General features: G+C 37.6%; 1 protein-coding gene across 1 annotated transcript in view; it reads left to right on the top strand.

The window, feature by feature from the left end:
• The window catches only part of eys (EGF-like photoreceptor maintenance factor), a 183,479-nt gene extending 156,800 nt beyond the window's left edge, over positions 1-26,679 (top strand). The window contains exons 43-50 of the mRNA XM_088012971.1: positions 11,609-11,781; positions 17,246-17,428; positions 18,631-18,797; positions 19,530-19,674; positions 22,298-22,472; positions 23,187-23,359; positions 24,478-24,639; positions 25,477-26,679. Coding sequence (XP_087869097.1) covers positions 11,609-11,781; positions 17,246-17,428; positions 18,631-18,797; positions 19,530-19,674; positions 22,298-22,472; positions 23,187-23,359; positions 24,478-24,639; positions 25,477-26,675 — 2,377 coding nt within the window. The 3' untranslated portion in view covers positions 26,676-26,679. The remainder of the gene's footprint in view (positions 1-11,608; positions 11,782-17,245; positions 17,429-18,630; positions 18,798-19,529; positions 19,675-22,297; positions 22,473-23,186; positions 23,360-24,477; positions 24,640-25,476) is intronic.
• Positions 26,680-27,140: the final 461 nt, after the last annotated feature.

Genomic DNA, 27,140 nt, shown 5'->3' with positions numbered 1-27,140 from the left:
ACAGTCTTGAGAGGGTTGCAAAGCCATAAATTTATGGGAGATTCACATTGACAATAATTGAAGTTTGTTGATCAGGAGCCACTAATAATTCAGGAGATGCGCTGCAACTCATTTTGTTAGATGATTTATGATCTAGATATAATGCCTGAAGTCTCACAATTTGATTTAATTCACATAATAAATCTGGAAACTTATCTAGAAGTTAAGAGTAAAAGCCTACAGCTATTATTGTCTTATTTATTTTGATACACTTATATGTGTTTAGAAATGTATCTTTTCATAAAATGGAAATACATCACATCTGAAAAGAGAGATGGTTTTATCAATTCAGCCAGAAAATTTCAAATTTTGTATTGAAAAATTCCCCTTTAATCCTCCATAAACACAATGTGACTTAGTGTTTGATAATCGTAACAAAGAACATCAATCTAGTTTTATGATGGTTTTAGATATTGTTATCCAACAGTAGGTCATTAACTATGTCAAGAAACACTTTTTGTCACAACATAAATTAAGCAACCTGTGAAACTGTTGTGATCTGTGATAGGTATTTTCTCAAAACTACATAAAAAGAAAGAACCACAGACAACGTATATGAGTTTACAACCAAACTTCTGCAGAAGGAGAAGACACAGTGAACTGCTTCTCCAAGCCGCTCACCATGTGTTCTGAAAACCTTCAGTTTGCTTGTGTCTTTTATTAGCAAGAAGGGTGTGAAAAGGAATGGAGGGGGTGAAACCCCCACATCCTATCCTATCTTCACAGTAGGATGTGAATTCAGAAACAAAGAGGGGAGACACAGTAATTTAATTAACACAGATAGGTTTACAGCTCAGGAGTATCCCAGGAAGATCTGAGTCACCATCTGTAAAAACTTGAGATTAAGGAAAATTTAATTGTGTCTCTCCACAGTTTCAACAAATTTGAACACTAAACTTCTAAATAGAAAAACAACTAGTAACATAAAATTAGAAATGTAAGAATGATAACAAACATAATTCTAACAATCTGTGTTTTCTGTGTATTTATTTTGAGGTTTTTTTCTGTGTTTATTATCCTGTTTCCCTGTGAGTCTCTGTGTTCCCTGTTGATTGTGCTCAGCTGTGTCTCATTTCTTCGATTACCCTCCCAGTGTATTTAGTCCCACCTGTTGTCTTTGTCTCTTGTCGGATCCTCGTCATATCTTACCAGTCTGTTCTGCCAGCTTCTTGTGTTTTCAATCATTAAATCATCATCATCTTCATCCTGGGTCTGCCTGCGTCTTCCCTCACCTCACCAAACCAAACCTCCAATCATGACAGTGGGATCTGACCGCGTAGGTGAGAGACGCATGATGCAGTTTAGACTGTGGAGCGCTTGGCGGTGTTTTGGAGCGGTCCCCTTGGAGGAGTTTTGTGGCGGAGCTCCGCTGGTGATCCCCCCGTCCGGAGTGGGAACCAGCCGTCAACGCTGCCCTGAGCCACCGGAGGCCCCGGCCCCTGGGCACCGTCCTCAGGTGCCTCCGTTCCCTGCGCCGAGGCAGCGCCTGAACTCGCAGCCGCCAGTCCCTGCCCGAGCTTCCATCTGCTCCGCCCAAGACTCTGCTTCCCGAGTTTCCTGTGCCCGCTGCTGTGGAGCAGCCTCCCAAGCGTCCCAGTGCTCCGTCTGAGCGTCCAGCTGGCCTTCCTGCTGGCCCTCCGGATCCGCCTCCGGGATTCCTCTTTCTGCGCCGGCGTCACCCGCCGGACTCTCCACGGCAGATCCTACCCTGACTGTGCTTTATATTTTTTGTTTGTTTGTTTTTGACTGAGTGATTTTGTTTTTGTTCCCCGTGGACTCTTGCCCTCCCTCACCTCACCAAACCTCCAATCATGACAGAAACTGAGAACAGAGCAGCTCATTCCAGTTTGCAACATTCATGGTTTTAAAATTTTGTGACGACATTCTTTTAAAACAAATGTGATATTTATATTTTTAAAGATTATTTTCAAGATTACATGGGCACTGATTAAAATTCAAGCAAGTTAAATGTAAATAAGGAGATATAAAGTCGTGTTTTATCTCAGAAAAAATATATAAATTCATAAAAAAGTTGCCATAGACAAAAAAAAAAACAACTTATTGGTTAACAAGTGCAACACATTCTACACACAGTCTTGGGGAAAAGCTCCGCAATCCAACATTTTTTCATATTTCATGATTTGATGCTGTAACCAAGACAGCATTTTTGTTAATAGTTGTTTCTTTGCTTGCTTTACAAAAATAACTCTTGTGTATTTTTTAATCAACCTTCACAGAGGTTATTCTAAGGCCAAACTTGAATTGAGAATTGTAAATGCTTTAATGGTGTCTCACTAACCAGTTGGGTGAAAAAACTTGCCAGAAAATGAGTAGCAGTTTTTCTATTCGGCCAAACAAGTTTTTGTATTTAATTAGTTGCTATTCCTGAGGAAATTAACACAGAAACAGCAAGAGGAGCTCTGCTAAAAAGAATTGTGGTTGAAGATCCACCTCAGGTGTGAATTAATATTTTTTGTAGTTTTTCAAATGGCCTTGTTGATCAAAGATTATTTCAAAGCAAATGCTTTTATATGCAGGTAGCAGTTTAGTTGCTAAACCATTTTGCTTGTCTTTGACTAATCTTTGTTTTTTGATAATTTTACAGGTATGGACAGATTTGCTTGCTCATTTGGGGTTTATGGTGTGGTATAAGATTTTTTCTTTTCTTTTTCTGAAGAGTTTTGTGGCAGTAGTGGTGTTTATTCATTAGCACCTGGGCAGGGGGAGAAGAGGGATACATGCAGTAAATGGTTTACGGCTGGCAATCGAACCGGGGACAACTGTGTTAAAGAATTCCACATACAGTGATAAAGAAATATGCCACTCATATGAATAAATTTGCCCAATTTTGTTTACTGTGAGCAAAACATGTTTTAGAAGAACATGGCGATCAATAAAAAATAGAGGCTTTGGACACACAAGGATAGTTGCTTTTTAGTGGAATGAATGCTATTTTAGGCTTTTTAAATGTTAAAATAGAAAAAGCAATGGCTGTAGTTTAATAAAGAAGTGAATATCCACATTGTGGTCTTGTGTAGAAAATGTTTCCCAGTTTATCCCTGTGAATTAGTCAGCGGTGAAAGTTGTTAACCTTCTCTTGGCTGTAGGAGGCTATTATGTCTCAAGTAACGCATAGTGTCATCAGAATAAGGATTTCTTTTTAAGGGATCACTTTTATTGGTGGGGTTGTTTGGAGTAAAACATATTCTTTTGAAAGGGTCATAGTAGAGAATCACTGAGGGTTTGTAAAAGGAAAAGCAAGAATTCATGCTCAGAGCATGGCCATTGGAACATGAGAATTTGCATCATTTCAAAAAGCTCAATCTTTTATGGTGGTGTAGAATTTAAAGCTAATGCTATTAGATTTGCACATTATTCTGCAATGAATTCTCTGTGTCTTTCAGTATGTTCCTTTGTTTATCCCAACATGTAAATAGCGAATCAGGTTGTCATAGCTTAATTAGTGCAAATCATCAGAAGGACACATTTAAAAGAATGATTTGCTCACAATAATTTTATATTTTTGGCTGTTTCAAGCACCTTTTTTTTCTTGTCAAAAAAAAAAAAAGTCTTGTGGCCCTGAAAATGTCCTTTGATGCAATCAGAAACCAAATAATGAGTTATTATATTTTTAATTAATTTAGAACACAGAGAAAACCTTAAAAAGTTAATCCTTTTGATTTAAAATTTTGTTTACAAATTTGCAAAAATGAATTGAATTTCACATTTAGAAACACACAAATTGGTGTAGAGGTAAACTGGGCGCCCCATATACGGAGGTAAGGAGTTCTCCATGCAGCCATCCAGGGTTCGATTCCCAACTCCGGAAACTTGGCTTCCCCACTTTTCTCTCTGGCTGTTTCCTGTCTGTTATTGCAAATAAATATGGCTAGTGCCACAAAAGCTAGGTAAATGGACTGTAATGGGTTGTTTACAAACAATTTTCTGTTCTGTAATACTTATCCTTACCTAACCTTAAACCAGAATGTTCGAGGGACCTTCTGTACACATTCAAACATAAAAATTTCATATAAATCAAGATGAATAAGACAAGGCAAGTAGAAAACTTGGAATGAAAGACGTTGTTTATCGGCTAAAAACAATGATGGCAAAATGATAGACATGAATTACTACTATGTGCAGCGTTGTGTGCAGTATGGGTCAAACAGTGAACAAACCTCCTGGCCTGTATTTCCAAACAGCTTGTCAGTCACTCTCTCACACTCCCTTGACAGTCAAGCAAGTCATGCCCTCAGAAATGCTTCTCTTTGAGGCCTGCTATTATTACTGATTATTTTCAGCAGGACCACTGGCACACTGATCAGAAGGATTGAATTTAACTACAGACAGCATTGGCATGATTATATCTCGGTGAAAAATAATTAACTGGGAGCCAGAGATATTTTGAAACCAGCAATCGGTGATCCTCTGGAGCTGCACACCAACATCATTTTTTATTTATTTATTTATTTTTTATTTCTGCAGCTTTTAACGAAGCCAAAAAAAAAAAAAAAAAAGAAAACCTTATTATTCATGGAGTTTGTCATTTTGAACATTTTTTCTGTTGAAACCTCTTTGTCTTTTACTGCTAAATGTCAGTTAGAGATACAGTGGAATGGTGCAGGTCAAAGGTTATTCATGTGTTAGGATCTTCCAGTTATATTCCAAGCTTAAGCAAAATGAGAGTGTGTGGCAAGACTTGAAATGTTCTGAATGCTCTCCATCCAGTCTGACTGGGTTTGCTGTTTGCAAAGAAGAATTTGTGAACATTTCAATCTCCAGATGTTCACAGTCAGTATAGAGACATAGCGTTGCACTTCAGGGATCCAATTTAAGTTGTGCTGGTGTATCGCATCAAACGGCAAATAAAATACATAAAAATTTGTGAGTGCAACTTGGCAAAATGTGAACAGGTTCAGGGTTTTCAACACCTTTACAGAGCACTGTACACAGTTTGAAGCAGGTGTTGGTCTTAATGTATGTGTTTTCTCAGGTGGAACGTCTGTGCAGTAGAGCGAGGACTGTCTCTGGCCCAATGACCTCACACCTTTGAGTCTTTGTGTTCAACATCCAACATGCAGCAGCTGTGCAATGAACATTAAAACCTGAAACTAAAAACAGGAAATGAGCATTATTTATTATCCTTTATTCTTATTTATTAACCTAACAGAAGTTCTTTTAAACTGCATTTCTTATGAGATCCTCTAAATATATATATATATATATTTTTCTTTTTAGCTAAGAGCCTGGATATATGAAATACACAGATTTTTTTACATCGCTAAACTCTGGCTTGAATATACTTGAAGAACGGTTGAAGAAATTAACTTTTTTTTTTTTTCCAGAGGGCAGAACTGTAGAAATGTTGCCTGATCCCTTGAGAAAAGTTCCCTTGGTGCTTTATTCCTCCTTTCTATACGGATTTTATTTCAAGTTATCATCTTTGTGTGCATTTCTATGGCAGCATATTTGAAAGGAGTGCAACCGAGACTTAGCAGACATCGCCCTGATTTACCACCCAGGCAAATGTTTGAAAGAGAGCCTGGAAGAGGTCAGGGAGATATCGAACAACCTTTTGCTCAAACAGGAGGCTGAATATGTCAAATGTGTGCTGTGTGCAAATTGCACCTCGCCCCTGTTGCCTTTATTAAAATTTAAATTGCAAATAATTGACTGAGAGATTAGTTACCTTTCACTCGATCCACTCACTTGTCCTCCACTCTTCAGGCGCTAAAGTATCTTTTGTATAGCTGTGTCCAATTGGCTCCTCGCAGTGTTGGAAAGCGAATGGCATTACAGCACCAAAGCAATTCTCCTCTATAAATAATATCAATTCCACCCGGTGGCCGTTTTTTTTTTTTTTGTTTTTTTTTCATTCTCAAAAAAGTATAAAAGCTTTCATCACAACAACTGAAGACTTCCATGGCAGTGGAACAACTATTATGAGAGATCTCTTTTGCTTACCAGCATGCATTTGAAAATGACTGCCCTGTGAATAACTTACAAGTATGAAATCTGGAAAACCTGAGCACAGCGTTCCGTCTGCAGTAGCAATGGTATCATACGCAAACTGCTCCATTATTCATCATTTTATCTGGTACTTATTAGATTAAAAATGTATAGCTTCTTCAAAATTCATTCAGCCTCTGTGCAGTGCCGTTCTCGTTTTGAATGGCCTAAGACGTGTCGCGTAACCGGCTTTTATGCATTTGTGATTAAAATATTCAAATTAGTCTGCAAGCTACAGTTTTGATACCACAATTATGTAATCAAAGTGATTGCCTCAGGCAAATTAAAATAACCTTTTGTCACCCCACACATCGAGATTTTGATTAGGGCAATTAAATCTCGAGTGTTTTTCTAAGCATATACCGTCTCCTGATCTACACATGCATGAGTTACATACAAGGAGTCAGAAACATCTGCTGCTTGTTGTTGCTCCCTCCGCTCAATTGAGTTTCCAGTTTATTGTAAAGGATGTACCTTCCCTGGAATTACATGATTATAAACAGCCTAATGCAGTTCCTCCTATCTTTTTTTCCCACCAGGTCTAAAACTGAATTTCTTTGGAGAGTTAGGAAAGAGGATTGCCTCCCTCAGAAAACTAAAACTTCTGACACATCAGATTTTTCTCCATTATAATAACTCAGCCCTTAAAAAATGTCTTTACCAAATCCGGGTTTGCTGATACATTGTTCTGAGCTACATATCAGTATAAGTTTATGTGAACTCTGTGTGCAAAGTTTATATTTTTATCAACGACGCACCAGTCGATTTTTAGGCCAACCTCTAACGATTGGTTTTTACAAAGATTTATTCTTTATATAAGCTTTATTCTTTTTAAGAACAATTTTTCTGTGTTGTTATTATACAACTATATCTTATATAATTTTTATTACAATAATTTAGACTATTATTGTAAACGTAGTTTATTTCAGTATTTAAATTTGCTAAGTGAAACACATTATATTGATTATTAAACACAGACTGATGTTTTTGAGTCTTTATTCTTCTAAATTATGATGGATTTTTTTCTTCTTTCATTAAGTAAAAACATTTAAGGATAAAATATTAGCTCTTCATCTTAACATTGCAGAGTTTATCAAATAGAAATAATTTAGATAGTTCTAGAATAAGAGGTTTGGTATGATTTAACTTCAGACAGTGAGTAAAACAAGGTGTATGTTTCTTTTTATTTGGTGTATGTAAACTTATTTTTTCCAACTACATTTATTGTTTTTCTGGGGGTATTCTCTTTTTGTGTTTGTTGTGACTATTTCTTGATAAATATAAGGATATTTTACAACCACAACAACATGTTAATATATTCAAAAACACTCATCTGTTGTGATTTCCTTTTTTTTTTTTTTTTTAACTAAAGATACCAGCGGTATGTTAAGCCAGAGTCTACTACAGGTTGTAAAATGTTATTTTAGCTCAGATTATCTGGTGAACAGGGTTATGTTTTACTGCAAAGTTGCCTGATGCTCTAGAGTTTTATTCGAAGACCTCTTTTCTCATGTCTTCTTTACCTGGAAGAAGAAGAAACTACCAGGAACTCATGGCCAACGTGACAGCAAAGAAGCTTTCAAACATGAAAGGCGGAGAAAATATAGCCGAGCAGAAAGGGTTCCAAGCCCCCGTGGAGACGTACAGAAAGCTTGTCAGCTTTTATAAGAATCATCTCATTGTTGTGACGACTCACAAACAGCTTTTTGAGAATTAGGAAATTAATCATCTTTACAGACAAATTATTGTAACTCCTTATGAGCATCTTTGTGTCAGTTGTTTGTCATTGACAGCCATCAGAAATGTATTGATCTAAAAGGAAATTACAGTATATCAACATAAGCTCCAAAATCTGATAAGCTGCATTATCAAAATAATCTGTGGCTTATTTGATGTAACCCACAATTTATATCAAATCATCTGTGGCTTGACATTAAATCATTGTAAATTGATGGTTTAATGTCAGATTAAATCAGATTAATCTGACATCAAACCATTAAAATCTCAATTTTGACTATTTAGCCAAAATTTTGATTTTGGCTAAATATCCAAAATCTATTTTGGAACATTCATTCAGTCTAATTAATGATCATCTAGATGAAAATCAACCGACATTCATGTTCATGGTTTTGGGTATGATCTTGAAGTTTATTGCAGATATTTAATTTGAGCATCTGATAGTTTCATGTATGATTTAAAAGAATCATAGCAATGTACAGAGGATATTTTCTGCAGTTGCCATTCATACATTTTTCTTCCAAATCAACTCATTTTCTGCAAGAACTTTCCTCTAAGTGTAAATAAAAAGACTCCATTCCCGATATCAAACTTTCAGTGCTGTGCAAAATTCCAAATTTACATTTGACAGCATGTTACTAGGAACTGGTGGAATTTGATGTGACATTCTGATGTTAAACAAAGCATTACTCTGAGGTGAAAGAAAAAGCAAAAATTGTTACAAAATAAAATCTGAAATGTATGTATTGGGTCCTGTCAGCTTACAGCTACAAAAGCTTTTTTCTGATATATCTATCAGCTTTGTGCATCTAGAGAATAAAATTTTCTTTCAGCCTATCTTGCAAAAATATAATGGCATCTGAGAATTGCAATTTTCAACTGTTTGCACAAATTCGTTCTAACACATGACAATGCTTTGATCTCTACTGTACCGTTGGAGCAGTGCTTGTATGTTTATGGTCACTGGTCCACCTGAGTCTCAAGACTTTGGCAGCCAGGAACAGTGTTTCTTCTGGTTTTGGGCTGTGTCTAATAACATCCATCTTCTCATCAACTCTTACTAGCTGTGCTGAAGAAAAGCCTCCCTGAAGTGGAGCGTCTTTCATCTGACCAGAGTCCATTCATCCTTTACAGTATCTGCCGACTGATGTCTCTTCCCTGGCTCATAGAAAATTGCAAAGCATATCTTGCTTATGCTTTCTTTCTGCAATGTTGCCATTCTTGTCACAAAGGCCAGGTTTGTGGCGTTCACAGCTACTAAAATTCTCCAGTGTGAGCTGCAGATGATGGGAAACTGCATTTCTGTCAGCTATGAATCTCCTTTCTCCCTGAGTTACCATGGGTCTCTTCACTGCTGCTCCTCTTTATGCTTTCCTTGCTCACCCTTTCATTTTAACGGGACAGCTGTGCTTTGATAGGTTTACACTTGTACCATACTTTCTCCATTTCGTAATGGCTACTTGAACCAAGCTGTGTGGCATATTTAAAGCTTGGAAATGTATATTTATATTCTATATTCTAAACCTGCTTTAAACTTTTGCATAACTCTATCCCTCCCCTGTTTGTTTCTTGCATTCACAGAAAATATGGATTTATTCATTTATTCAAACAAAGATTAAATTACAAACAGCTTAAGTTTTTTTTTTTACTAACTAGGTGACTTTTCAGGTTAAGTGGTTAAACTGAATTTTATTCATGTAAGTCCTAATAACGATTAAGGTTTAGTAAAGTAACAACAGGTGGAAAGCTCAACGGGTGTGAATATTTTTGCAAGGCATAATGATTGAAGGTACTGTTTAGCATACTATCTTACAAAGACCCTCACCAAGAATTGCTGCTTTTTTTTTTTTTTTTTTTTTTGAATGCTGCTCACATTTTCTGATCTCTCCAAGATTTTGCTTGAAAATATCTGCGAGTCCAGAACAAAGTCGGCTGACATTTGCGCTCTCACTTGCCACCCGTCTGGAACATCTTTGCAGCATTTCAACCCTAGAGCTGCATTTCATGTGTGAAAATAGCCTTCATGTCGGTTTTCAGTGTTCACAGCTCCTGCACTCTGTATGTTGGGGAAAAAAGTATGACTTGCTGAAATTCGGCCACACTTTGGTGTAGAAAATAAAGATCTTTGAACCATTCACCCATGATAGAGAAACCCTATAGCTATAGTTAACGTGTCGTCTGCTCTTGAGGTAACTTGACTGTATTATAGACTATTTTAGAAACTATGTGGAATTTGCGAACAAAACCCCATGCAATTTAAGAACCACATTTAATTGACAACTTTAAAGGCAATTTATCCAATTTAAAAGAACCAAACTTCCTCGTGTCGGTTGTCAAAGTCTATTAAAAAAAAAAAACCATCTGTGCCTTTTCTGGCACATTTTTTCAGTATTTTCTATTGTTGACTCTTGCTGTAACAAAAACCATCACAGATGGCAAAGACAATGAGCTGCCATATACAGATCAAACCAGATATGTACAATTTAAAAAAAATTCTCACTGATAATAAATCAGACTAAATATTTCCTGACAGGATTACTAAAATTATTTATATCTCATACATTTGAAAATAATAGGCAAGATAAATGTTCTCAATTAGTTTTATTCTAATTCAAAGTTGACAAATTCTAACATTATTGCATGGTCAAGTAATTTTGAAAAGTCCAGATGGTGACTTTTGATCTGCTTCTCTTACTCATTCTTGTAAGTTAGTTTTGTTTGTGTTTGTTTTTTTTGTTTTTTTTACTTTTAAAAGACTCTTGTGAAATTGATCTCCAGACACACACTGCTTCCTTGTGACCTTTACAGGGACAAATTGCAGCTGTAGTGAGAAACTTGTAAAAAGAGTTTCCAAAACTCTTGAAGTGAAAACCAGAAGTCTTGAAAACAGTTATTTCAGTCGTTTTTGGCTTTTAGCTAATAGAAATCCTTTTTTTTAATCCTAACTGACCTAAAACAATAAATATGAAGATGACTTAATGCCGGACAGTGATAGAACATGTATTACTTTTGTATTTTTATACAGGGCATGGTATCCAATTTATCTTTGTATTTAAAAAGAAAGCTCAATTTGCTAATCATGAAAATCATTCATATTACATATTTTGTGTTGCAAAGAAACCTTTTTTGTGTCTTAGCAGGCACAGTTTTTTCGAACAATGCTCAGCTTTGATGGCAGAATGTAAATATTTCATTCATAGAAGCCATTTTCTTGAAGGAGCAAAATAAATCCTACAGTGCTGCTGCTCAAAAAGCATTATTAATTTAAAGGTCTGAAACCCTACCGATGCTTCCACTGTTTTATCTTATACCTTTTTTTAGAATTGTGCATGTCGTAAGAGCACTTTATAAAGTCCCAGTCTAGATATCACTTCAGATGTTAGATCATCTTTCTGTTCTTGCTGAGAGAAGAAGTGCGGGGGAAAGAAAACAGAAAAGAGAAGGAGACAAACTATTATATAAATTCTTGGTATTCCTCTGGCTGTCATACTGCTAATGACCTGCTTCCTGCTGTTATAATTCAGAGAGTGTATATTCACCTATGCAAAAAAAAAAAAAAAAGATCAAAACAATGTGCCCCAGCTGTAACTATTAAGATGGAGAAAGCTTTAATAGGATTTGTATTTTTCTCAACCATTATCAGAAGATTTTTTTTTTAATTTCATTCCCTCTGGCTGGACACATTTGCTTTCACCATCCACTCAGATCTGGGTTTTCTTGATAGTTTATTTATCTCATTCTTTTTTCTTTCTTCCCCACCCAGCATTGTTCTGTGAGCCAATGCAGAAAGCGGCAGCTAAAACGATGTCTCTGCTTACAACAGTGACGCCGAGGACTGGTTCTGCGAGTGCCCGCCACTCCACACGGGCCGACTGTGCCAGCTCAGCGCCTGCGAGCGCGGACCCTGCAGCCACGGAGCTACGTGTATCCCAAAGTCACAGCTGGAGGCCGTTTGCTTATGCCCCTCTGGACGACAGGGGCTACTCTGCGACCAAAGTAGGTGATAAACACGGTTGACTCAGAACGTTGCAGAGTGGTTAATGCAGATACAAATTCATTAAGAGTTGGCTCTCCAAACAGTTGGTGGATGAAAGCCTTGAGCAGTTGGTATAATCAGAGTCTGTTGTTGAATAAAAAAAAAGGATTAATGAAACTGAATTGTGCTGAGCAGGCAGAAACGTCCTCCTCCAGCAGAGGAGTCGGATAATCAAACTCATTCCTGCTTTTCTGAATATTTTAAAAGACTATTTAAAGTTTATAAGATCTGTTTCCTCCGACTGGATCTCCAGTGAAAGACATTATTTCTCTGTGCGTGCACTTGTGTATGACTGACACCAGCTATATAGAGCTTGCAAACATGATTATAAAGTTGTGCCACAGTATTATTATGCAGGCATTTAATAGCTGATAAATGACTGCCACGTTAACTTTTTTTTACACGTTTTGTATTTCATATGCCGTTTTATAATCTTTAACCCAGCCCCAGCAGTGCCATTAAAAAAAAAAAAAACCTGTGGGCTTCACAGGTTGTGACACGCAGAAACAAAAGGTTTTGCTTGACTAGACTGACTGTAGCAGCAGCAGGGTGCTTGGCATATAAGTCGCTCAGCCATGCCGCAGCCTCCGTCAGAATCCCAGCACCCACTTGCCAAACACAGAAACCTAACCTTCTATTTTCACACTAAGTACATGGCTGACATTTGAATTTTAATCCTGAAACATCAGATTAGATCAAAGTCAAAAAGTGATCACTCCCCCTGCCTCCTGGGGCTTTTTTGTTCTTGGAACTTTGCACCACTTTTTGTGTGGCGCCTTTGCAAAATAGCAACAGTAATTACATGGGAGCCTAGCTGTCTTTTTTTTTTTTCTTTTTTTTTTCCTTCTCTCCTGTTGGAGAAGAGAGCTCACGCTATTCGTCTGCCAGGACATTTGAAACAGCTGCAAGTCTTTCCTTTACAAGTAATATTTTTATTGTTTTGTTCTGATATGCAGCCATTAGTTACACATTTCACAAGGAACTACAAAGGAGCAAGAGAAAGGAAAATGAGAGGCAAGGACATGAAGGTGGAATGCCTCGAAAGCATAAATCATCAGACATTTGAAAAATATTCAGTATCAGAATTACAAGTTCTATTTGTACTCTGTATTAAATGTACACATATCTTGGCAATTGAATCTTTTGGCCAACAAATGAGCTGGGAAGTTAGTGCTACAGGCCACTCTGAACACATTCTCCTCCTATGAAACATTCTAGTGGCCACATTATCAATGGAGATGCTTGAACTCTTCATGTTGGTCTATTACATAAAATCCCACTTAACTACACAGGAGTTTGCTCTTGCAATGTGAAATTCAAGGGACATCATTACTTTTGCCGTACACTATACAGATCTCTCTTAGACGTTTTCCCAGATTTGCATCACTAAAACTGAATATTTGTCTGGCTTGCCAAAAAGTTGCTCATCTGTTTTCCGTATCAAATGTTTCCAGTCGAGCAGAAATAGATCAACAAAGCCGGAAAAAGTAAATGCAAGTAAATAATCGTCAGGATTTGACATAATAAAACAAACACACACACACACTCACACAACAACCAATTAGCTGTTAGATAGTGAAAACATTCTTCAAGGATATGTCACACTTTTTTTTTTCTTTTTACAAAAATATAATCTTGCTAAAATGTTTTGTTGAGTTACATATTTTTTTGATTTTGGGTCTGCTAAAACGAAAGGAACTCAAAAACAAGCCTAATATCAAATATCAACGCCCTGTTACTTTTAGCACAGAAAAAAAACTTTTGTTCTTAATCTTAAAATTCACCACTGCTTATTTTAATGATCTCCAAATTTACTGGTGATGGAAAACTTTTGTCTCGTCTTCTCTAATGTAGTTGTTGTGACTTTTTTACACTTATGTTGTTCAGTATATTTGCATGATAAGTGACTGATTACAATTATATGTTAAGCATAATTTACATGATGATTATTATTATTATATTGAATATGATTGTATACAATTACAAAGGCGAAGTGAAATATATTTCAGTGTAAGACATGATTTATTTGAATAGAGGAAGTCTTTTATTTTGAAGAATGCTTAAGGATCTGTTACTGTTTAGTCACTATCTTGCTTTGTTGATTTTATTGCTTGGTTACGAGCAGTTGTTGTTGCTGTTGTTCTGTTTTTATCGGCTGAAGCCCTTTTTTTCCTCTTCAATAAATACTGAACAAAAGGGTTCAGTAAAGGAAATACGAGCCTCCGTCTTGTTTGAGAAGAAGCTTTACTCCGCTACAGTAGTTCAAAAAGAAGTTTAGGATCTGATTTAAATAGTTGTTCTTTCATGTTAGCATGATTCTTTTGGTCACTTTCACTTTCATTTAGTGGATATTTAGAGTAATTTGTTCTTTCTATCAGTGCAGTTTCTTCTACTTAAGTGACCTCGAAATCTAAAAATTGTGGTAAGTACTTTAGTGATTGAGCTTTGCATTGGATGAGACGTTCTTTTTTTAACAGGTCTGTTTCTGTCTCTTAAGACTTTACGAGCTCAGTTAATTTTCAGTTCTAATTTTCAAGTATTTCTCCTTTGTATAATGTAGATTTTGTAATTAAATCACAGATAATGTCGACTTTAATATGAACCCTGGCTGTTCAGTCATAATCCAGAACATCGTAAGTAGAGTTTTGCTTCATGTTTTTCTTGGTGGGAGTGCAGGTTTGCCTGGGAGTCGTGCTGCTCTTGCAGATCTTTTCTGGATTTTCATTTTACTTTAACTGCCTTTTCTTCATGATATTTCAAAGTATTGAGAATTGTTGCCCAAAGCACTTTGATATATTTTTATAACCTTATTTGTACCCCTTTGATAGCTTCATTTTCAGATTCTCCATCAGTTATTTCAAGGAGTCGATGTTCGCTTGGTGTTGCCACAGAAGGGATTTATCACCTCTGGAGTTATTATGAGCTGATAATTCTGAATTATTACTTCTTCCCTTGAAGGAGTTCAAGTCAATTCAGGTCTGTCATGTTCTGAATCATGCCCACAACATTAAATACAACTGCTGTGCATTAGCATTGAACAATGCTAATATGTTATGGTAATTTTGCTGCAGGGGGTTGCAGTGCTTCACCTCTTTTACCTCTTAGATCAACAAATTATGTATTCTGCCCAAGGGTGGCTAAGCTTGTTTATTTTATACACTACATTAACAAATGCTCCAGTTTGGTTCAAGTTTTGGATGCATCAGCACCTCTGATTAGAATTGATTTATTATGTTTTTTAACCTTTTATTATATAAAAAAAATTGCTTTTTATCCAGGGTTGTTTTTCAAAATCATGAGTAGCCTTAGCTTCTTTGTGGATGAGGAGAGAAAAAAAGATGCACATTGTGTGCAAGCAGTTTTATGTCAGAACTCATTTCACGATCTTGAGCTGCATGTCATTTTGTTTTACTTCTGCAGCTTCTGCCGGTTTGGACTATATAACACAAATGCACAGCAAAGTGGAAGTAATATTTAATACGGCCTGACTGGATGTAGCAGTTTATTTCTGCTGTCCAAAAGTTGCATCTTATGGGTCATTTTGTGATGCATTCTGATTCCCTTTAATCCATGCAAAATAAAGAGTCAGAGGCCATACCTCTTGAACATTTTCATGCTTTGAAATTTGTGGTTGTATCATGACAGTGCATAGCTTTAATGTGATAGTTTGTGAAATACTAAGTAATTTTTTTTTTATGTTTATATGTACTTTTTGTAAATTTGCACCAATTTAAAAATTGTATTTCCCCTCGTTCAGTCTGATGCTGCCAAATAAGTTTCTGTCATATTGCCTTCGGTAGTCCCTTGATTAAAGAACAAAGTCCATTCAGTTTCATTTAATCTTAATGTAAATTCAATTGTTCTGTGAAAGCCTTAGACATTTGTTAGACAACATTAGTAAACAAACGGCAACATAGAGACCAGGAAGCACAGCAGACAAGACAAGGAGAAATTAACCAAACATCTCACAGAGGACAATTACGTCTATCACCTCATAGAAGAAAGATTACGGCACAACTACAAATTTATCAGGACATAGCCATCCCATAAAACGTGGTAGAGGCAGCATCATGCTGTGGTTCTCTTTTTTTTCTGTAGGGATAGGAAAATCAGAGTTCATAGGAAGATGGATGGTGCTAAATACAGTGCAGTCCTAAAAAAAAACAGTGAGATGCTCCAAAAGACTTCAAAAATTACCAGTATTATATATCTTGAAACCTGTTAGTTTTTTAAATCCTCTGAAGATAGATGATTTCAATTAGTTAAATTGAAATTGTGAGGACAAATCAAACAAGATCAAGATTTATGGAAATCTTTGTAAAATAATTTTGAACACTCTGCCATGTCAAGGATTTTCATTTATTTGTAGTTTAGGAGGAGCTGCTTTGCTTTTTCATTTACATAAGCTATTTGTTGCACATCAATCATTTTACGTTAGAAAAGCAGTTACGTTTAAATGCTGTCACCTTAAAACCAAAATCAAGTCTGATTAGCAATTCTTATTGGGCTATATAAATGCAAGGACAAAAACAGTTTAGTTAGTTAACTTTAGGGTGTTGATGTGTTATTACTAGTCTGATGTCATGAGTGCAAAGAACTTAATGGCAGAGATATACATCAGCATATGTGTACGATCTAATTAAACACAGCCCAGTTTGCAGATAAAGAAGCGCAATGACAATTCACTGAGGCAAACTGCTCTAGCAGACAATAACCGGAGCATTTGCAGCTTTATTAATAATTTAGTAGCCAAACTGAGCCGAGGGCAGTCACAGAGGGTGCTCTGAAGCACTCTTAGCCATCGCCCGAGGCTGCAGAAGAACATGCAAGGAGCTTCCGCACAGAGAAGACAGAACGTTTTATTTTTTGTTTGTTTGTTTTGTTTTTTAGTCTGGGCCCTCAATGATGTGAAGAAAATTGATGAGCAAAAACCTAAACATGGCAGCGTGTTATTTTGATTGAGCGTGGGCAAATTTACACTGAGTCCCGTGTGTAAAATCAAGTAGATGGGTGTGCTCAGATAAAAGGCAGAGGGTAACATTACTGAATCAACCATGCATTCTGAATGTGTAAATTGAAGATTGTAATTGAAAATCATCTGGATTATTGTGCTACCCTGGTGAACATCGCAATTTAAAGTAAAGCCTGCATGCCAGAATCTCTTCTAAACAGCCACTGATGAAAATAGAATAGGAGTGAGGAGGTGGTAGTATTTGAAAACAGGTCATCATCTAATAGCATCAGAAAAGAAAATTCATGTTTCTTTAAGCCGGGGTCTGTAATATGGGGCAATAGTGCCATCTTTTGGTAAACCAGGAAGCAGATTATGAATCAGACCTCTTGCTAGATTATCACTCGAGCAGAGAAGACCTCACAGCTGCTGCTGAGATTTTTTTTTTTCTTCTCCCCCTCTCTTCCTTTCAGCCATCAATATAACTCGTGCCAGATTCAGTGGAACTGATGAGTTTGGCTACACATCGTTTGTGGCCTACACCTCCATTCCCAGCCTCAGTTTCTTCTACGAGTTCAAGTTGAGGTTCACGCTCGCAAATAATTCATCTGCTGCCAGAGACAACCTGATTCTGTTTGCTGGACAAAAGGGACAAGGTGAGCTGAACCCTGTCACCCACAGAGGTGCTTTAAAGGAATCAAACCAGCAAGTGAAGATAGAAAACTGATCCGTTTTTAGGTTATATAAGCCATTTTGATCATTTCCAGTTTATGGTAATGTACTAAGTAAGGGACTTTCCCTCTCCTCTAAACAAAGACACCATCTCCCTAGGGGCTTTTTTTTTCCCCCTGATGCTGATGAACATTTTCACAATCCAAAAATCACAGGATTTCCAGCTGATGTTTTATTGTTTCTGACTTGCGTGCTGCAGAGTTGTGGCGGCTCGCGCAAACCGAACATGCAAACCAATCATCCTGAGAGTTTTAAAATGAATAACTTCAGACACGCTTTGAGGCGAGATGCTGTTGGCAGCTCTCACAATAAATTAGCAGGGTTTTTTTTTTTCCTCCGCGGGGTCAAATTCGGTTGCAGGTAACTGCTGCGCCATTGTCAGTGGCACATTTCATCTAGAACAAAAAAAGAGGGATAAAAAAAAAATCACATCTTACAGACATATGCACTTGTTCTCTCTTGAGAGATCAGTTCATCAAGGTGGAGGCAAAACAATACAAGAGCAATGCGTATAATGAGCAAAAGGCACAACATAAGAATAGATTAAATGTGAACATCTAATGAAGTGGCATCTCTTGTCAGCATCATCAAGGAATGTAGTAGCACTAATTATTTGACGTGGGCTCAAGAAGCACACACACACACTTTGCTGAAGCAATAACGGGGAGCCAGCGCCTCCGTATTTGTTGGCATCCATGCTGAAAGTTTTGGAAAATCTAACTTCTAATGTGAATACATTATTTGTTAAGAAAAAAAACTATTAAGAAGTAATTATTTTTTAATTAAATCAGCAGAGCTATTCAAGTAGAAAAGATGTGTCTTAAGTCGTAAAATGGCAGCAAGAAAATTCTCTTAAAGAAATGTCCATTAGCCACAGTCTGAGCAATAATTTACATTTAAAACAACTGGAACTGTGACAAACAAGGCTGAACAAGGACCTAAATTCAGCACATATTTTTTTTTTCTGTCTGAAATTATAAGAAATACTTTCTGTCTAGGTTTTATGCACATTTTTACCATCACCAGTGATCATATGAAGAATGCAATATGTACCTATGTCTAAGTTAGGACGTTTACTTTACATTTCCGATCATTACTAATGACCTCCATGACCACATGTTTTCAGGCAATGACGGGGACGACTTCCTTGTTTTAGGACTACGAAGCGGCAGAGTTGTTCACAGATTTAACCTTGGGTCAGGAATAGCAACCATAGTCAGCGATCGGCTCAACTATCACATCGTCATCCACACCGTTATCTTTGGAAGGTCCAAAAGAACAGGGTGGCTGAAGGTAATTCAATGCTTTGTTACATGTTTGTGTTATTTCTTTGATTTTCACAGCGGTTTGTTCATCGTCTGTCTTAGTAGAAGATCATTTTCTTTTTAGCAAAAAACTCATTTGTAAAAGAATATGACAAGTTTCAGACTGAAAAATGTTTGATTCCAGTCTCCCCGCCAGTTTCTCGTGGCATCTGTGGTCAAATATAAAGCATACTTAATAAAATGTAAAAGCCTTACTTTAAGACTCCATACCGTGAATAACTCACTTATTAACTCATTAACTTATTCCTTTTTGTTAAACTTGGAACATGACAGGAGCGCATATACTGAACAATGCTCATATACTCATAATGATGTCGATGTTTTTGTTATGCTGTTGTGTTTTCTTGTAAAGCATTCACTTTCTTTTCTGAACAAGTCAATTCACTGTAGTAACCAGTGAAACAGGATGTTTGCATCATTTGACGTTAGTGTAAAAATCTGGAGGCAGTGATTCTTTTTTTTTTTTCTTTTTGTCTAAAACAAGGTTTGAGAGCGTTGGTGACTCGGTGCCCTATAAAAAGCCTGTTTAGAGGCAAAAACCTGGGAGGGTGACTATTAAGTGGACACGGACTGAGCGATAAATCTGAGATTGCACATTTCGCCAGGTTCAGCAGATTGTGAAATTGTCCTCCTACTCCCGACGCCTACAGATGCGAGGCTCCGGCGTGAATATTGATGTTTCACCATACGTCTTCCTCAGGTTGACGGGCAGCGGAACAGAACAGGATATTCTCCTGGACCTCTGGTGGGCCTCAATGTTTTCAACCAGCTCTTTGTAGGTGGATATAATGAGTTCACCCCTGAACTGCTGCCACTTGGCTCCAGATTCCGTCAAGGCTTTCAAGGTAAGACTTCAATGGCTTTATTACAGCCCAAAAACTGCTATCTGCAGCGGGAGCACTGGGGCTTGGACTTTCTCCCAGGATCTTTGTCTTTGTGCAAGCAGAGGGAAGGTCTGTAATGAAAAGGGAATTACAGGCCAGAACAGAGCTTTGAGGTTGATTGTATCTCCACTCTGTAATTGCTTCACACCCTGTACAGTGTGTTGTGTGTAAATTCATTCCACTACTGATAAGTCACTTGAACAAGGGCACTATCCAAATAATCTTTTGTCAACACCAGCGTCATTTATGCTCTCTCCCTGGCGACCCTCTGTGAGAACTGATTTTGGAGGGTATTCATTTTGCCTACTAATGTGAAGTGCTGTGCAGCAAAAATTGCCACCACTGTAATGATGACAGCCGCTATGAATAGCGCCGTAACCCTATTTGGCAATCTCTGCACCACAGCAATGAAGCTTGTCATTATGAAAAAAAAAGTCACGGCTGATCAATTTGAGTGGAACAAAAGCTTTTTAGTCATAAGGGACCGGAGTGCTTTGTATGTTTTCGTCTTTATCATCTAGAATTCATTTCTCTGTTCGCCAGACAAGGCAAAAATCAAATCAACCAAAGTAAAGACATTGTTCTTTTCCTGCTGTGTTAACTGTGTCACTATCGCCTGCTGTAAAGCGCTACCTGAGCAGGGCCACACCGGTGGAACCGTAACCTTTCTACTCAGGATGTAATGAGAACTCATGAGCGTCTAATCAGATCTGTGTGACCTTCCTCGAGCCCTAATCATGATGGCTGGCAGTGAACACACTGATAATGCACTTCAGTCCCGGTTATCAACAGATCCACACTCCCCTGCTGGAAAAGTGAAAGAGCAGGCTGTGTGGCTGCCGCAGCAGGGGGATAGAAAGTCGCTCTGTTTAGACTGCTGCTCAAATAAACAAAAACAGAAATGATTGCCCTCACGTTTCTGTCGCTGATTCAAAATACAGCCACTTGCAGAAGTATTCGTACCGCTTGAAACTTTTTACATTTTGTCACACTGCAACTGCAAATGTATACTATGAGGATTTTGCAGTTGATGGAAAAAGATGTAGTCAAAAATGTTTCCAAAGAAATATAAAAATCACGCCATGCATTTTTCTTCATCCCCTGTGGGTCAATACTTTGTAGAACCGCTTTTCAGTGCAATTGCAACTGCACATTTATCGGATAGTGTCACATCTAGAGATTAGAAATATTTGCGCATTTACTTTATCTCCACACATCAACTCTAACCCTTTTGTGGTTTGTGACAAATTGTAAATACGACTCGGTTTGCTTATTTTCCAAGAATAGCTTTCTTCTTCCTTTTCCATTTCATCTCCGTTCCACAAATTATTAGGCAAAAATGTTGAAATGATGCATCCTACACCTTCCACTTCACAATTATGCAATGATTAGTGTTGGCCTGTCACATAAAACCTCAGTAGATTAAGATTAAGTTAGGGAAATGTTCTGCTATGAATCTGGGTTACGTTGTGTCACAATGCAAATTATTTACAGCCTTTGAGAGAACATGCGGCGTGCAACTGCTGAATCTAACTCTGAGTTTTTTGGTTGAACGAACAGGTACACAGCTAAATCGAGGCACACCGTCTTTTCTAATCTTCCTTGTTAATTTTCCCGGAGTTTGTTGGGTTTTTTTTGTTGTTGTTTTTTTTGACGCTGTGTGTTTGCATCACAACAACCACTTGAATCTGCCAAGCAGACAGCATCATGCCATGAATATTCATGAATGAGCATGACATTTCCCAGGCATCCTGTTTATGCCAATGACTAATGCAGCTGAGAGAAAAGAGTCTGTATGGGCAGATGACTGTGAGGGTCGAGTTCGGCCCTTTTTATTTATAGAAGGCCCCGAGCGCTGGAGGTGCAGGCCAAAACAAATATTTTCTCGCTAAAATTGAATTGTAATAGCAAAAAGCAAACGTGGAGATGGATAAGCTTGATAGCAGATGGAGAGGATCTCGTAGAGGACCGTCAAATTAAAAAGTAGACTTGCGGTGCAAGTTGGTGGATTTAATAACTACAAATATGGTAATATTACTAATAATAATAAAACTACTTCCCATTTTTTGATTGCATATAGTATTTTGCATGTATTTATTTTTTGTCTATTTTGTTTTATTTTATTTGATCATTTATTTTAACTTTTATGCGTGTTATTATTATTATTATAGCTTCATTATTTTCCCATTATTTTCGCCATTTTGGCTTCATTTTTGTTTATTAAATGATGCCATTGTGGAATCTGTAGTTTTGTACATACCAGATCATGTATGTTTAAGGTATTGTTAACTATATATATATATATATATATATATATATATATATATATATATATATATATTCTTTTTTTTTTTTTTTCTGTATCTGTTGTTACACATGTTTTTGTTTCTTGTATTAGTCACTTTTCCCCTCTTCCCCCTTTTCCCTGAATCCATGTTGGTGTAACAATCAACCTGTACGCCCACTGTAAGTGCTTTATGCTGTTTCCATCCGTATTTGGATCACACTTTGGATCTGAACTTATGTCCACTTGCTTAAAATAAAAAAAATGCCTCTCTAACATCTGTATCGGCTCCCTTCACAGGGTGCATCTTTGATGTTCAGTTTCGGACCAGGAGAGATGGGAAGTTTCAAGCGTTGGGGCAACCTGCAGGGCATCCAGCCTTCGGGCGTAGTGTGGGTCAATGTGGAGTCACCCCCTGTGTTCATGTTCACTGCAGGAATGCAGGGACGTGTGTGGACTCTGGTTCATCTGTCTAGTGAGTTAAAAAATCTTTGGGATTCATTGGGTTATATTTTGCAGTGATTCCATTTTGTAATGGCTAGATTTTAATTATACTGAACAAAAGTATAAATGCAACACTTTTGTTTCTGCCCCCATTTTGTCATGAGCTGAACTCAGACATCCAAACATTTTCTACATGCAAAATAAACCCATTTCTCTCAAGTATTGTTCTCAAACCTGTCTGTGGAGGTCCCGTGCTGGTGTGGTTACACGTGGTTTGCGGTTCTGAGCCCGGTTGGAGGTGCTGCCAAATTTTCTAAAACGCTTTTGGAGATGGCTTATGCCAGGTCACAGGTTCCCTGAAAACTTGTGACATCTGCGGCATTGTGCCGTGTGACAAAACTGCCCAATTCACGGCGGCCTTTTACTGTGACCAGCCTGAGGCACACCTGTGCAGTAATCATGCTTTGTAATCAGCATCTTTATAGGCCACATGGATTATCTTGGCATAGGAAAAGTGCTCACCATCACAGACCTAGACGGATTTGTTAACCGCATTTGGGAAAAACACATCTATTGTGTCTATAAAAAAAAGGTCTGGATGTTTGACTTCAACTCATGGCAAAAATGGAGCAAAAACAAACGTGTTGTGGTAATATTTCTAGTCAGTGTTGTTGCAAAGCATATAAGTAAAGGGAATGGCAGAATTTACAGGTGTTACAATGTGCTCGACTGTTCCCATGTACAGCTGCCAATGCCCGCCCGGATGGAAAGGAACCCTCTGCACTGAGACCGTGTCTGTGTGTGATCCTGAACACCGGCCCCCTCCTCTCTGTACCCATGGCTCCACCTGCATCCCTCTGCCGAATGGATATACCTGCCAGTGCCCCTTGGGGACTGCAGGACTCCACTGTGAGACAGGTTGCAACGCAGAACCTATCAATCCTTTTTTTTTTATTATTTATTTATTTATTTATTTATTTTATAAAGCCTCCTGCAAAAGTATTTATAGCTCTTGTACTTTTACACATTGCACTGCAACTGGAAATGGCGATATATTTTTAGAGGGACTTTCTGTGAAAAAACAACAAAAAGTTGTGCTTAACTGGAGAGTTTTTATATGAAAAATTAAATTTACACTGATGCAACTAATTGCCTTCATAAGTCATGCATTTAATAAAAAGAGTTTCCCTCCTGACCATTTACGAAAAATTAGACATATTTTTCTACCTTAACCAGTAGGCTTTGCACGGTCAACATTGATCAGAGAAGCAGCCAACAAGCTGCTTACTCTGGAGGAGTTGCAGAGATCCACAGTTCAGGTAGGATAATCTGTCAACTCTACAGTTCTCAAATCTGGTCTTTATGAAAAAGGTCTGTGAAGAAAGACATTATTAAAAAAAAATTGTTTTATAGTTTGCTATGCGTTATGTTGGGGACACAGGAAGCCTGAGACAAATCAGTGCTATATGTGATGGAAAAATAACTCTGCACATCATCCTGAACACACAATTCACAGTCAAACGTTGTAGCGGCAGCACAATAGTGTAGGGATGTTTTTCTTCAGGAAAAAAAAATGTTCAGAGTTATAGAGAAAAATACTGGATGGAAGTGTTTTTGAAGCTCATTCTCTTATTTTATAAAGAAAATTGACCAAATTTTATATCAAAGCTTGTGCAAGGCTGGTAGAGACATCTCTCAAATGAGTAAGTGGTTGAAAAGGGCTTTTACCACCCACTTGTTAAAAGCTGGGTGATTACAAATTCAGGGCAGAATTACACATTTTTAATAGCAAAAAAAAAAAGTAATGTTTCCTTTTCTTTCCTCTTCACAAATATACAGTATTGTGAGTTGATTTATCAAGTCAAATTTCTGTAAAATATATTGATGTTTGCAGATGTAATGTTACACAAATTTAAAAAGTGCAAGTGGTATGAGTATCTTTCAAGGAACTGCATACTGTTTATATTTTTATAAGGCAAATATCTTTTGTGGGTTACTTTTTTTAAGTTAACTTGTGCCTTGTCTTTTCCATTCAGCTGTGAGGATCACAGATCCATCCTTCAGTACTAACCAGTCTTCGTGGATGTCATTTCCTCCGATGAGCATTCGGCACAGGACTGTTGTTGAACTGCAGTTTCAGCCTTTGTCACCTGATGGCATCCTTGTCTATTCTGCACAGCATCTTGGTGCCAGAGCAGGTGATGACGTTTAATCTATAGTTAGAGATCACCTTCTTCCTGCATACTTTGTGCTATTTCAACCATTCAACTTTTCCCATATTCTGCTCATTAAATGTGTTATAACTATGTCTTTTGGTATTAACATCCTCTATGGTTTATGAAATTTTCAGCTTTTTCTGCTCATCTTGGCCCCAATTGAAATAAAATTCTGCTAAGTACTCTGACGTAGTTGCATCTAGAAACACTATTCACACTTTAAACATTCGGCCTATCCTTAACTTACTTGTTTATCTTAGCTTTTGTCATGTCTTGTACAGATTTCATAAAATCCCTCTTCAAGTTTTTCCCTACATTATGCTTAGTCTGGGGTAAAAGACACTAGTGAAGTGGTAGTGAAAGACATTGGTTCACTACCAACCTTCCTTCCTCTGAGCCTCGTCCTAAACCTCCTTTCAACACCACATCCAACTCTCCCTCCAACACTACCTCCAACCATAATTCCAGCCCTCATTCCAACTCTGCATCCAACAACCAAACCTAACTCAAGCCATATTTCTAATCCTAATTGCAACCTCTTTCCAACCATTGTTAATCATTGTGCTTCTGTAAAATAAAACAATGACAACAACAAAGTTTTCAACCAACAGCTTACCCTGCTTGTCATAAGTCAACATTTGCAACATCTACATTCACAATAAGTGCCAAATGCTAAACATTTTTGTGCTTTACCAAGAAGAATTATACAGAAATACCTACAAATATGATATTTTGAACCGTTTTATCCACCACAAAAAATAAATATTGACAGCTAACAATAGAAATGCTTTGTTTTTTTTTTGTTTTGTTTTTTTTCAGGAGATTTCTTCTGTCTCTCCTTGACATCTGGGTTTGTCCAGTTGAGATACAATTTAGGTGATGGCACCCATGTTCTGCAGTCAATCCGGACTGTGGACCTGCGTGGCAGGAGATGGCATGTGGTGAAGGCTGGCCGAACCGGTCACCAAGGCTTCCTCAGCCTGGACAGCGAGGAGGTTAGAGAAAACAGGACTGAGGGGATGACTACACTCGATGTTGCAACTAACATATTTGTCGGAGGGGTGTCCACTTTGAGCTTTGTCTGCCCTGAAGCAACTGAGCATGAACCAATGAGCTTCACCGGGGGCCTGCGAGAACTCATAATCAATGGTCGAGAACTTGAGCTAACAGAGACAGGAGCTATTGGTGGAGCAAACATCGAGGACTGGGACGGCACAGCCTGTGGATACAAAGTGTGTCATAACGGAGGTCAATGTAAAGCTACAGGGGCTGACTCATTCATATGTACATGTCCGTCATTATGGACTGGATCTCAGTGCAACAAGTCTGTAAGCTGTGTAAACAACAACTGCAGGCATGGCTCGATATGTGCTCCATCTCCATCTACTGTGCTCTCCTACAGCTGCATTTGTCTCTTAGGATGGGGAGGAACACATTGCGACACTAGACTGTCCACAGACATATTCAGGTTTGTTGGAAACTCTCACATTAAATACAAAGATCAGAGGTTTAACACAAGAAACCTGAAATTCACACAGGTTTCGTTTAGTGTCTATGCCAGTTCAAGTGACGGTTTGATAGTGTGGCTAGGGATGGCCGAACAGGAAGATGATGACTACCTTTCAGTTGGACTTGAGGAAGGAAATCTGAAGATTGCAGTTAATCTTGGAGAAAGACTTACCCTTCCAGTAACTTTTAGAAATCACAATTTCTGCTGTAGAAGATGGCATAACGTGTCTTTAAGTCTTAACCGAACTGTTATTCAAGCGTTTCTCAACAACGAGGAAATCCTGTTTGAAGATTTGGACCCATTTGAGAGATATGTAGCCTTAAACTCGGGGGGTGTGGCTTACTTTGGCGGGTTTGAATTTTACAGAAATGTATCGGTGGTCACCTCTGGGATATTTTCAAAGGGTTTTGAAGGAAGTATTAGAAATGTGTTTTTGTTCGGAGATGGGAACCCAGTGCTTTTTCACAAAAACAGTGAAGGCTTTAATATTTTTGAAGGCACTGAATGATAGTAAAACTCTTAACTTTGGATATCTACAACTTTGGATATTTATTGAAGACCGTATGTAGTTTTGTAGCGTAATAGTGATTTAACCGAGTTGCATTCAAAACACACAAAAAAAATTATGAATAAATCATATTTATGAAGAATTTGAAGTTCTCTATTTCACTTTATTTATATTTTTTTGTCCTGGTAATAATTTAGCATCTTTCCAGAGATTGGCCATTCATGCACTCACTGGTCATTTTATTATGCACACCTTGCTATTCATGGGTTGAACCCCTTCTATTACATTAGAACTGCCTTAAGTGGCATAGATTCAACAAGCTGTTAGAAACATTCCTAGGAAATTTGGACATAATAGTATAACACAATTCCTAAAAATTTGTAGGATGAACATTCAGGTTTGAACTCTCCCGTTCCACCACTTCCTAAAGGCGACTAATGAGGAGTTTGGAGTTCAGATAAATCC

The sequence above is a fragment of the Poecilia mexicana genome, unplaced genomic scaffold (genome assembly GCF_051168715.1).
Source record: "Poecilia mexicana isolate PSO_F unplaced genomic scaffold, ASM5116871v1 scaffold_15, whole genome shotgun sequence".
In the NCBI taxonomy this organism is placed as follows: Eukaryota; Metazoa; Chordata; class Actinopteri; order Cyprinodontiformes; family Poeciliidae; genus Poecilia; species Poecilia mexicana.
Note: the sequence above shows the minus strand (reverse complement) of the source record. Positions and strands in the feature narration are given on the sequence as shown.